This window comes from Liolophura sinensis, chromosome 8, assembly GCF_032854445.1.
Source record: "Liolophura sinensis isolate JHLJ2023 chromosome 8, CUHK_Ljap_v2, whole genome shotgun sequence".
NCBI classification, from domain to species: Eukaryota; Metazoa; Mollusca; class Polyplacophora; order Chitonida; family Chitonidae; genus Liolophura; species Liolophura sinensis.
In genome coordinates, this window is record NC_088302.1 from 47,862,535 (window position 1) to 47,875,350 (window position 12,816).

The 12,816-nt window shown below is 39.1% G+C and overlaps 1 protein-coding gene across 1 annotated transcript; it reads left to right on the plus strand.

The window, feature by feature from the left end:
* The first annotated feature begins 216 nt into the window (after nt 1–216).
* LOC135473616 (geranylgeranyl transferase type-1 subunit beta-like) lies at nt 217–12,452 on the plus strand. The gene is made up of 9 exons (XM_064753476.1): nt 217–323; nt 712–836; nt 1,473–1,540; nt 2,813–2,964; nt 5,092–5,224; nt 5,950–5,995; nt 7,957–8,141; nt 9,023–9,131; nt 10,692–12,452. Exons 1-9 carry the CDS (start codon nt 217–219, stop codon nt 10,838–10,840), a joined length of 1,074 nt encoding a protein of 357 aa, XP_064609546.1. The 3' UTR covers nt 10,841–12,452.
* The last annotated feature ends 364 nt before the right edge of the window (nt 12,453–12,816 follow it).

Genomic DNA, 12,816 nt, shown 5'->3' on the forward strand with positions numbered 1-12,816 from the left:
TTAATGTTTAATGATTTCATCCATCCCTAGGTAAAGATATTTATACACGTCTTGTTAAGTAATTTACTGAAAATTAGGAAGTAATAGCGAATCGATAAAGAACAAATTTACACTTGTCATTCGTCAGAAGGAAAACGGATTTTCAGCACCAGCCCTACGCCCCTTTTCCACAGGAACTCTTCTGTTTTTAGAGATACAAATGTTAATCCACTCAGCATGGCAACTTCTGAAAAGGATGTTTTCCATCGGAATAAACACGTCAAATTTTTCCAGCGATGTCTACAGGTTCTGCCCGAGAGATACGCATCTTTGGATACAAGCAGGTATTGTCCCTCAATTATGTACTGGTGAAATTAAAAATTACTACGAAACAAATTTCAAAACCAATTCAAGTGACGAAAACCGGACTTCGTCCATTGCTCTAAAATCTGTATCTGTAGGTTTTGAGCTAGGAAGGGAAGCATTAAGGTTGAAACTCGGTGCGCAAAACACAGATTGGTCTACACTCTACAGTGGACTGTAAAGAATTGGATGAAGCATGTATTTGTCAGTAGCCCGTTTCACGCGGTTTTCGTTATGAATTGAAAAAGAGATTCTGCAATACTTTATAACTGCCTAGACTGTGACTCAAAGTGAAACTGAAGCTAAAAACAAGAGATGGATGGCCTATACAGTTGATTGATTGATTTCTGTGTTGTTATTCTTCTCTAGGATGACTGTGGCATTCTTTGCCATATCCGGACTAGACATACTGAATGCTATGGAGGTCCTGGACAAGGATAAACCAGACATTATTGAGTGGATTTATTCACAGCAAGTTCTTCCAGACAACAAAGGCAAGATTCTTCACAAGACAATATTGTCTTCAACGTTTTTACATTTGAAAGAGCAAGATTCAGTGTGATTTTTGCACCTTCTAAATTTGATTTTTAAAACAAAAGTACATTGGTTGGTTTAGCCAATTCCTGGACTTCACAAAAGTATAATTTTACCAATCTACACAATAGACATGTTACAAACATGTGAAAAGGTTAAAGGGTTACAATAGCATTTTTTTTTGTTTGATTGTTTTGGAGTTAAAGCTAAACGCAAATGTTGGAATGTACTTCATATTAATAAACGTCTGAGTTTGATTGATTAAAAGCAATTGTAGAGATGTTACCACTTAAAGTCTGATCCATTGTATGCAGATATAGACAGGACGACATCACAAGAAGAAAACGTCTTCTTTTTCTTCAACACTACCATATAGAGCACCACTCCACTTCTTGCTATCTTTGTTTTCTCAAAAATGATGATGTTAGGGGCACTAATTAGGTTATGTGAGAAGGCTATCAATCATGTTGGCTAATGTTAAGAAATGAAAGAGCTAAGTTATTTTCTGTAATATTTATATTTTACTTTTGATCTTAATGACATGATATTGACACGTCATATGAACTATACTAACTGTTTCTTTTTTGTCTTTTCAGATTCCAACATTGGCATGTGTGGTTTTCGGGGTTCATCTACAATTGGAAATGCCTTTGATTATAGAGAGGTAAAGCTAATTAATGAAATACTAATATTGGTGAGAAACTAAACTCTGAAGAACACAGACTTACAGAGTTTGTATTATGTACATTTTATCAGTGTAATTTCATGAGTTTATTCGTTGATTTGTTTATTTGAAGTAACAAGCTGTGGGAAAGAGAAATAATAAGAGTATTTATAATGTACACTCAGAAAAACCCTCTGCAACTGTCGAGCTCTTGACTAATGGGGATATACGTTTATCCAGTTACCATTTTATTCTTGCTTCAACTATGACTGTGAGGAGATTTTAGAAATACATGGAGAAAGGCAATGGTTTCCTCTGGGGACCCAGGTTTCCATACACTTTCCTCATAATATTATATATGAAAATTTCTCGAGTACAGGGTTAAACATCAATTAAACAAAATAGGTAAATTAATGAAGACACACATATGACCAGTATTACTTGTTAAAAATCATCATCTCCATTTCAACTGACCGGGCTCGAGACCTAGAAGTCAAGCCTTATGAATCATATCACATGGAGTAAATGTGGATTTGTGATAAACTACCAAAACTGGTTGATATTTTGGTTATCAATGTTCAGTTCTTGAAGTGAACCCAATGTGGACAGATCAAGTACAGAGAAAAAGGGAAGGCAGAATTCTGAATAGTAAGACTTTGTCGTTAAGAGTTACTTCCCTTGTCGTGTGATGTTAATCGTGGCCTTTCGGAATACTCAGATATTATCACATAATGGTACATGTGGTAAATGGTTTGTGCTGTATTTTCCTGTGCAAACAGTAGAGCTTTCTGGTCCACGGTATGAATTTAGGGAAGTGATTTGTGTCCAGCCATCTTTATGAAAATACAGTTTTTTGCAACACACTGAAAGTTATGAAACTGTCTGTCTTAAGCACTTTTAACATATAAGCATTATCTTCATTTTTGCATAAAAAGGGCATGTGCAATTGTGCTCAGTTATCAGCATTTACATGTACAATTTTTATCATTTGCTCCACATACATGTACCACATCTACCTCATGAAGCTACATCATGCTGGCTCTATACCCAGTATCAAAATACCACAAGGACGGAGAAACTAGACCCTTTGGATGTAATTCAGTTTTGCTATGGTTTAGTTTTTGATGAGCAGTGCTAGCAATTCTATGAATTCCAATTCTGTACAGTGCAAATTTACAGTATGAGACTCAAGCAAAATAATGAATATTTATACACACAAAATACTGTAAATTTGAGAAGCTCAAATTCCATGTTCCGTGTCTTGTGTTATAGGCTCAGCACACTGTCATCCCGTATGACAGTGGTCACATTGCCATGACATACACAGCCTTAGCCATGCTGCTCATACTCGGGGATGACCTGTCCAGGGTCAACAAAAGGGCTGTGGTGGAGGGACTGAAAAGCCTACAGCTACCTGATGGCAGGTTTGTATGGCTGGTTCTGTAGTAACGTGTGGATTGATATTAACATCGAAACACTACCCTAATCTGTCATTCATGACAATTCCACCAATATACCTGACCACATACATTAGGTTCCGGTATTTCAAAGTAACACGTAGATGTATGTACATTTATAAAGCTTGAAAGGAACACAAATACGAGTAGTTTGACAGGGTTACAACTAAGCAGGCATTCCTAACAGTTAAAGGATACGTGAAGAGCTGGTATAAAACAAACAGTATGTTTTTACGATTTTTGAGAAATATTTTGTATTTCTTGATAACCCCTCTATTTTATGTATATTTTCTATCAATAGTTGGAAATGTTCAGAAATGATGTCATCGATGAACATGCTAGAAGAATGGAACCAGCTTAGCAGCCCCAATTTGAGCACTCCTCCCAACCTATTTGCTTTGACAGCTATCACAGCAGACTACTTAATTTCCACACTGACTGCTTGGGCTTTACGAAAGCCATTTTAACACCATTTTTGTATGTGTTGGCCACATCATTCAGTTGTGACAAATATATGTTATACATGTTCTCTAAAAAAACTTCTCACTTAATTGTGGGGGCCAAGAGGTGACGTAGTATCTGCCACAAAAGTGGAACAGATGGGTTTCGATTTTGAAAGGACAAATTCTTATACCTGACTGGTTTAGCAATTAGGGTACATGTACAAAGAGGAATAGTGCCAGTATACAGTGACTAGATAGTGTCGACTGTGACATGATGTATCCATGAGTTTGCGGACAGTGACTAGATAGTGCGGACTGTGGCATGATGTATCCATGAGTCTGCGTACAGTGACTAGATAGTGTCGACTGTGGCATGATGTATCCATGAGTCTGCGTACAGTGACTAGATAGTGCCGACTGTGGCATGATGTATCCATGAGTCTGCGTACAGTGACTAGATAGTGCCGACTGTGGCATGATGTATTCAGGAGTCTGCATACGGTGACTAGATAGTGTCGACTGGGGCATGATGTATCCATGAGTCTGCGTACAGTGACTAGAGACTAGATAGTGTCGACTTTGGCATGATGTATCCAAGAGTCTGCATACAGTGACTAGATAGTGCCGACTGTGGCATGATGTATTCAGGAGTCTGCATACGGTGACTAGATAGTGTCGACTTTGGCATGATGTATCCATGAGTCTGCGTACAGTAACTAGATAGTGTCGACTTTGGCATGATGTAGCCAAGAGTCTGCATACAGTGACTAGATAGTGCCGACTGTGGCATGATGTATCCAGGAGTCTGCATACAGTGACTAGATAGTGTCGACTTTGGCATGATGTATCCAAGAGTCTGCATACAGTGACTAGATAGTGTCGACTTTGGCATGAAGTATCCAGGAGTCTGTGTACAGTGACTAGATAGTGTCGACTGTGACATGATGTATCCATGTGTTTGCGGACAGTGACTAGATAGTGTCGACTTTGGCATGATGTATCCATGAGTCTGCGTACAGTGACTAGATAGTGTCGATTTTGGCATGATGTATCCAAGAGTCTGCATACAGTGACTAGATAGTGTCGACTTTGGCATGAAGTATCCAGGAGTCTGTGTACAGTGACTAGATAGTGTCGACTTTGGCATGATGTATCTAGGAGTCTGTGTACAGTGACTAGATAGTGTCGACTTTGGCATGATGTATCCATGAGTCTGCATTAGAAATGGGTGTGGCAGTAAGACAGGTCCCTGGTCCTAGGAAACATTGGCAGCATATCAGAAAGGATGTTGCTTAGCCATAAGCAAACATATGTATTATAAGACACAATTCTGTGCAATAAAGGCTTCATTAAATTTTTTGCATAGTGTTACATTATAGACTGTGGTGAGATCATGGCATTAGACATTATATTAAGTTAGTGGCAGTAGAGAAATTGGTCCTAACCTGGTCCTAGATTCCCAGTAGTTTCATTGATGACTTCATTTCTTAATATTTCTGACTGTTGAAGGAAATTATGCATAATACTCTTCATTTCTGTAAAGCACACTCTTAGTTTTATAGTACCTTTTGTGTATCGTTTAATAATGGTGTTGTCATTATAAAATCATCTTATATGAAGAGAGACAGCTTTCCTCTGTTGTTGTTTTCAGTTTCTGCCCAGTTCCTGAAGGCAGCGAAAACGACATGAGATTTGTGTACTGTGCATGTTGTATCAGTTACATGATTGCTGACTGGTCTGGGGTGAACAGAGACAAAGTAAAGAAGTATGTCAAGAACAGTCTGGTGCGTGTAGCCATCCTTCTCACAGCCCAGTAGCTGCCTTATCTTCTGGTCACTATGGTTTCTATTCTATGGAATGTCACTAAGTTGTAGTTGCTGACAATTTTAAATTTCTATAATAATAAAATTCAAGACTCTTTGACCTTAGCTCCAGTTGTTCAGGGGAAGGTTAGCAACAGCAACATGGTCGTGAGTTTGCCCGGTTTCCTTCAACCATAATGCTGGCTTCAGTCATATATTATTGAGTATGGCGTAAAAAACATCAATTAAATAAATAAATCAGTTCAAGACTCTGGCATCATGGCTTCCTCTTCATACGTGGGAAGGTCTGACAGCAACCTGCGGATGGTTGTGAGTTCCAGTGGGTTGTGTCTGATTTCCTCCCACCATAATGCTGGCCACCGTCGTATAAGTGAAATATTGTTGAGTACAGCGTAACACACCAATCAAATAAATGAATAAATAACTCAAGACTGTGGAACCAGTTAGTACAGATGCAGCTTGTGCATAAAATTTGTATTGTATGGAAACCAGAGTTATTCTGATATCTCAAGTGTTAAAGAATATCTATGATATAGATATCTAATATATTCAAAATTCAAATACATTCAAATCTGAAAACAACATGTAAGCAAAGTCACACCAAAAGTATTCCATACAGGCCTGTATGTATATTGCAATTCTGATTACAGCCTGTATGTTGATTCAACTGGTTTTGTTTTTTCCAGTCTTATGATGGAGGCATTGGTCAAGGTCCCGGGTTGGAGGCGCATGGTAAGGTTACTCACCTCAAAATGTTAACACCAACACGGGGCTCTGCCCTGTTAAGGTCCCGTGTTGGAGGCGCATGGTAAGGTTACTCACCTCAAAATGTTAACACCAACACGGGTTCTCTGCTCTGTCAAGGTCCTGTGTTGGAGGCGCATGGTAAGGTTACTCACCTCAAAATGTTAACACCAACACGGGTTCTCTGCTCTGTCAAGGTCCTGTGTTGGAGGCGCATGGTAAGGTTACTCACCTCAAAATGTTAACACCAACACGGGGCTCTGCTCTGTCAAGGTCCTGGTTTGGAGGCGCATGGTAAGGTTACTCGCCTCAAAATGTTAACACCAACACAGGTTCTCTGCTCTGTCAAGGTCCTGGGTTGGAGGCGCATGGTAAGGTTACTCGCCTCAAAATGTTAACACCAACACAGGGCTCTGCTCTGTCAAGGTCCTGGGTTGGAGGCGCATGGTAAGGTTACTCACCTCCAATTGTTAACACCAACACGGGGCTCTGCTCTGTCAAGGTCCTGGGTTGGAGGCACATGGTAAGGTTACTCACCTCAAAATGTTAACACCAACACGGGTTCTCTGCTCTGTCAAGGTCCTGGGTTGAAGGCGCATGGTAAGGTTACTCGCCTCAAAATGTTAACACCAACACAGGGCTCTGCTCTGTCAAGGTCCCGGGTTGGAGGTGCGTGGTAAGGTTACTCGCCTCAAAATGTTAACACCAGCACGGGGCTCTGCTCTGTCAAGGTCCCGTGTTGGAGGCACATGGTAAGGTTACTCACCTCAAAATGTTAACACCAGCACGGGGCTCTGCTCTGTCAAGGTCCTGGGTTGGAGGCACATGGTAAGGTTACTCGCCTCAAAATGTTAACACCAACACGGGGCTCTGCTCTGTCAAGGTCCTGGGTTGGAGGCGCATGGTAAGGTTACTCACCTCAAAATGTTAACACCAACACGGGTTCTCTGCTCTGTCAAGGTCCTGGGTTGAAGGCGCATGGTAAGGTTACTCGCCTCAAAATGTTAACACCAACACAGGGCTCTGCTCTGTCAAGGTCCCGGGTTGGAGGTGCGTGGTAAGGTTACTCGCCTCAAAATGTTAACACCAGCACGGGGCTCTGCTCTGTCAAGGTCCCGTGTTGGAGGCACATGGTAAGGTTACTCACCTCAAAATGTTAACACCAGCACGGGGCTCTGCTCTGTCAAGGTCCTGGGTTGGAGGCACATGGTAAGGTTACTCGCCTCAAAATGTTAACACCAGCACGGGGCTCTGCTCTGTCAAGGTCCTGGGTTGGAAGCACATGGTAAGGTTACTCGCCTCAAAATGTTAACCCCAGCACGGGGCTGTGTTTCCTCCCACCACTTTATTCTATTTTATTACTTTATTCTAATTTATTACTATATAATTGTAAGTTAGCAGATATTATTTTCATAATATCATTTTTCAAATGTTGTAATTAAATGTAAATAATCTGGTTGAGGAAAACCCTTCATGGCCACTGGCTGTGGGAAATCCTCTATAAATAAATAAAGCATTAAATTAAATTAAATTAAGTGAAATATTCTTTAGTACGATGTAAAACTCCAATCATGTAAATAAATAAAAAAAGACTTTATGCCCTAAACAGTCTAAAAAGTAAAAATAAAATCGTAATTAATGCATTAATGATAGGTGTTTCCAGCTCTTCGCCATCGGTAAAAAATATGTCCATTGGCTGTATGCTGATCAACAAGGGATTTTCGACTTTATGTAGGTTATTTATGTATTTTTCTCTCAGTGCACTCAAATCATTATCTTTTTCTTAAACAAAAATAAAAATACAAAAAAATTTCCTAATGTCCCTGGGTTGCGCTCAGCAAAGAATTTTTTAAGGATGGCCTAATTTTTTTAAGGAATAGGGAAAAATTTGTGATGAAGAGCTAATAAGGTGTCTTAAGAGAGACATCAAATACATTTATCTGTTTCAGGGGGCTCAACATTCTGTGCTATAGCTTCACTAATACTGATGGATGAGTTGGAGAATACATTTACTCCAAAAGACTTGAAGAGAATAAAAACCTGGTGTATTCTGCGGCAGCGATCCGGCTTCCATGGCCGACCAAACAAACCAGTTGACACCTGTTACTCTTTTTGGGTGGCAGCCACACTGCAGGTACTTCGGCTATGGCACAAAAACTTCTGTGGAAACGGTTTTCACCTGACTAAGCCATTACAGGATGTATAATATCTAATTCTACACTCAGATGTGTCCACTAACTGTATTATGTTGGTGCCTCATAGAATACAGCAGTCATTTCAGAAGAAGTTTAAATGTCATACTTCATACATGTAAGAAACTTTAATAGTGAACATCTTACTCAGTTCCTTCTCATGAATTGCTACCTGATTTAAGATTTGGTTTTAACACTTTTACATACAGAAACCTTTTACTTTATTTGATAGTTTGGACTCAAACTGCCGAAGACAGATTTGTACACAATATTCAGGGTCAAACTCAAACATTCTGGTTCTCATGAGCTGAACATACAGAGACTCTGTACAAATAAACTTGCAAAATTAAGACTCATCAAGGTATTTTTAAAATGAATACAACAGAAATGCTTATTCCTAACACTGACAAAATGATTGCTGCAAACACGACGTGATATAAATAGTTTGGCAATTGAGATTACCACATGAAATTTTGCTTTAATCTTCTGCTTGTTTTTCTGAAAATTCTTTAGTTCGGGACCTTCTGGCATGTTAATCTTAAGTCTTTTTCTCTTCTGACTTCATTACAACATCAGTTTTAAACATGACAAGTGTTCTCAATGCCCACATAAGTAGCAGGTAGTTATGATTATATAGGTTTTAAAAAAATATGTACAGCTGCTCATTAGGCCAGTTGCAACTTAGCTATAGTACTTTATTACCATAAAATTGATTGTTTTCTGGGAGTAATACAGATAAATTGAACAATGTCATTTTTATTCAAAGACTATTTCTTTAATTATTGTATAATTATTATATATTTATTATAAATTTTTTTTTCAGCTTTTAGGCCTATTTTCTCTGACAGACTTCAGCTCTAACAGAACTTACATACTGTCTACCGAGGGTCATATCACAGGGGGATTCTCCAAGTGGCCAGATCATAGCCCGGGTAGGAGACAGTAATTCAGGGGGGGATAATTCTTGCAGGAACTTGCATAAAGTCTCTGCCTTTATATACACCTTATGTAGGCATAGATATATATAGGGTGCAGATCTTAAGCCTGTAGGTCATAAGTAATATGAAAACTGTTATTTAAAATGGAAGGAAGAGTCATTCAGATGGCTTGTTATGAACAATATGTGGCAGGTATATATACAATAAATGACCTAAAGTTTTGCCCTGGGACTCAGATAGTGTATTCCATGATTCATTGCGTGATTGTGATTCTTACTGATTGGTTGTCGCAGGAGAGCATCAGAGGTGGTCAGGGGATTATACTGACGGTTCAAGAATGTGATACACAAGCTCACGCTTCACTGAGAAGTAGTCTATGCTCCTACCACCACCAGCATGGTTTCCTCAGTTTTAATCATAATGATTTTAGTACGTGTACTACAGAACGGATTGATTGTTTTATGATAGTTATTTTGTGATAAATGGGAATTTAGCTTGACTACCCAGTACCTTTACCCATGTGTCATGTCAAATATCCTTTTTTAAACTGCAGGACTTGCCATATATAAAGCTGTAGCAGAATTTAGCACACCATGAGTGCAAACTAGGCCTACCAGCAGACAAAATGAAGAAGTCTAATTGCATTTGCACTGCTGTAGCTAAACATTTCTTGCTGATTGTGTTGTAATTTGAAAGACTGTCAACTTTTGCCCATATTTCGTAAACATGAATACTTAATTTACATAATTCTTAATCGAGTCCCCTCAGATGAAAGTTTAGACATATCCATTGGTTTTATCTACATGTAGATGCAAGCTGTTCACAATCACAGGACCCAAAATTTCCACTTGTCTATCCACCAGTCACAATTCACGTGATTTTTGCTGGAGAAATGAAAGGCAAAACAATAATCTTATCTGTCGCTGGTGACACGGAAATCACATCTGGGTAAAACTGTATGGAGGAAATCATGAAGTAAACATTTTGTTTATAAAGCCATTGACGGTGTTGTGCCAACTCCTAATGTGATAACAACCCAAACAAATTCCGTCTCCCAGTATGCCGGACTTGCATGCAGTGCTACTGAAACAGGGTAAAAGTCAATCGTGGTAGTTTTCAGAAATCTCGTGCGGAGTATGTTTTCTGTGTTTAATGGGAGGTTCCCGATATAAAAAACACGGGAAAAGAACACTTCTGCAATAGGAGGACAGTTCCGGCTGTAAAGAAACAAAATGTGCGTGTAGACTGACATTCTAAATTGGAATTGCATGGACACGGGAAGTTGATTACAGATATTTCTCAGTGAAATTTGTATTCAGCAAATGTATCAACACTGAAAGGACTAAATGAAAGTCTTCTGATTGTGTGTTGTAAAAACTTCTGTGCGTAAATATATGGTACGGTCATTTCCTGCAACAAAAGTAATACTTTATTACATTTATTTGCCTCTAAAAATGTGTGTTTGTGAGCAAAAGGTAAACGGACCTGAACTTACCTGTAGCTATAACACTATACATAGCCAGTTCTCAAAGAGCTTGATCACTCTCCTTGCAGATGCCCTTCACACTTACTTCGGGATATGTGGCTTGTCACTGCTGAGGGAGTCAGGACTAAACCAGGTTCATGCAGCCCTCAATCTCAGCCAGCGGGCAGCCGATCATCTCAATAATATTCACAGGCAGTGGGGGGAGAAGCCATCCTGAGGGAGAAGAAATACCTGTGTCTTGAGGGTCACGGAGCAGGCCACCGTAGGCATACTGACACCACTGCATGTGACAGGTCTCCAGAAGCCATGTGCCATTCCTGAACTTACAAAAAAGTTTGTAGTGGTTAACAGATATCAAGTTGAAGACTGAGTGTGAGGAAAGCTTTGCTGTGGTTGACATATGAGGTGAAAGATTGAGTGTGAGGAAAACTTTTCTGTGGTTGACAGATGAGGTTAAAGATTGAGTTTGACGAAAACCATAATATGGTTAACAACTATGAGGTTTAGGTGTTGCGTGTGAGGGAAACCTTTCTGTGGTTATGATTAGAAAATACCACATCACTCCAAATGATTGACTACTGTCCGACTTAAAAGTCGGTTTACATGTAAAAGTATAAAGTGAAATGTAAACATTATAAATATTTTGGGGACTAACCATTGAACAGTTTTGAAGAAGAAATAATCAGATAGGCCAAATTTTTCCTTTTTGTCATGTGCTGAGAACAAAGAGACCAATTTCTTGGAATTTACATACTCAATCAATACCATTGTCAGCTATATCATGCAGTTTTGTGCTACAGTATGTAAGAGCTCTGTGTCTTATGAAAAATAAACCTGGCCTATCCCAAACGAAATGTAAAACAAATGACCACAAAATGTTAAATGATATTTTTTTAATAGGATGACTTTGGTATGTTGTGATGTCAACATGTTTGTTTGTTTGTTGTGCTCTTGTTTGATACTTGAGGTGCACTAGTTTAATCTTGATTAAACTGTCCTGTCCACAAGTAATTCACAATGTTTGTATGATAGTGCAAAATTGTGACAGTTATTTTTGTGAAAAAAGCCAAAACAGTATACTGTGCTGATGTCCCCAGGATATCTGGGTGTGTGGGAAACTGTCATTGCTGAAAGATTGTCAAGCCAGAGTTGTAGTCCCAGACTGACACTCTCCAAGGCCACCCAGCTAACCAGCTGATCACAACACTATGACAGAGGATGCCTATCCATGACTGATCACAACACTATGACAGAGGATGCCTACCCATGACTGATCACAACACTATGACAGAGGATGCCTACCCATGACTGATCTCAACACTATGACAGAGGATGCCTATCCATGACTGATCACTGGGCTGGTGTGTCGTTCACATAAGTACACACTTGTAACAACTATAACAGATCACATATACCTTTGTCTTGAGCATAGCTTCACCAGAAGAAGAAAACAAAAAATAAATCTCTAATAAATAATGAATGTTTGTCCATAAAATGTATTTTACACTTTTCATTTGTTTATTTATTTATTTGATTGGTGTTTTACACCAAGAATATTTCATTTATACGACAGCGACCAGCATTATGGTGGGAAGAAAGCGGGCAGAGCCCGGGGGAAGCCCACAACCCACCGCAGACTGCTGGCAGACCTTTGCATGAATGGCCAGAGAGGAAGCCAGCATGAGCTGGACTTGAACTCACAGTGATCGCATTGGTCAGAGGCTCCTTGGTCATTAAATTGCACTAGCTAACCAACTGAACAAGAAAGGCCCCCACTTTTCATGTAACTGATATATATTTACTAATAATGAAAAACACAGGTACAAGTAGTTCTGTGTTCCACCTACAATAGCACATAAAGTAAGGTACATTGTCATAACATTTCAGTCTATGTATGCCTCTTCCAATGAATTAATTTGTATTACTTCAGGAAATATTAAGAAATACAAATCTAACCCATGAAGTGCATTATATGAAGCATGTCTTGCTATCAGTCAAAGTGTTGGAATTTTACTTCCTTATATATGTATCCTTTTATGTGCAATGTTTGTAAATTTTGATTGATTTTTGTCTCTTGAAGCCTGTGTGTTTGTGTATATTAGTTTTTGGGGTGTGAAGGTAAGTGAAAACAGGGGAAGGGATAATTACCTTAGAGAAGAAGAATACCTTTCAAGAAACAACTTGTAAATTGTT

What these genes read in the sequence shown, in the direction of transcription:
- LOC135473616 (XM_064753476.1), top strand. Translation starts at nt 217, where the DNA reads ATGGCAACTTCTGAAAAGGATGTTTTCCATCGGAATAAACACGTCAAA. An exon ending in AGTATGTCAAGAACAGTCTG is followed by an intron (nt 5,225 to 5,949) that starts GTGCGTGTAGCC and finishes TGTTTTTTCCAG; the next exon opens with TCTTATGATGGAGGCATTGG. An exon ending in GTGGCCAGATCATAGCCCGG is followed by an intron (nt 9,132 to 10,691) that starts GTAGGAGACAGT and finishes CTCTCCTTGCAG; the next exon opens with ATGCCCTTCACACTTACTTC.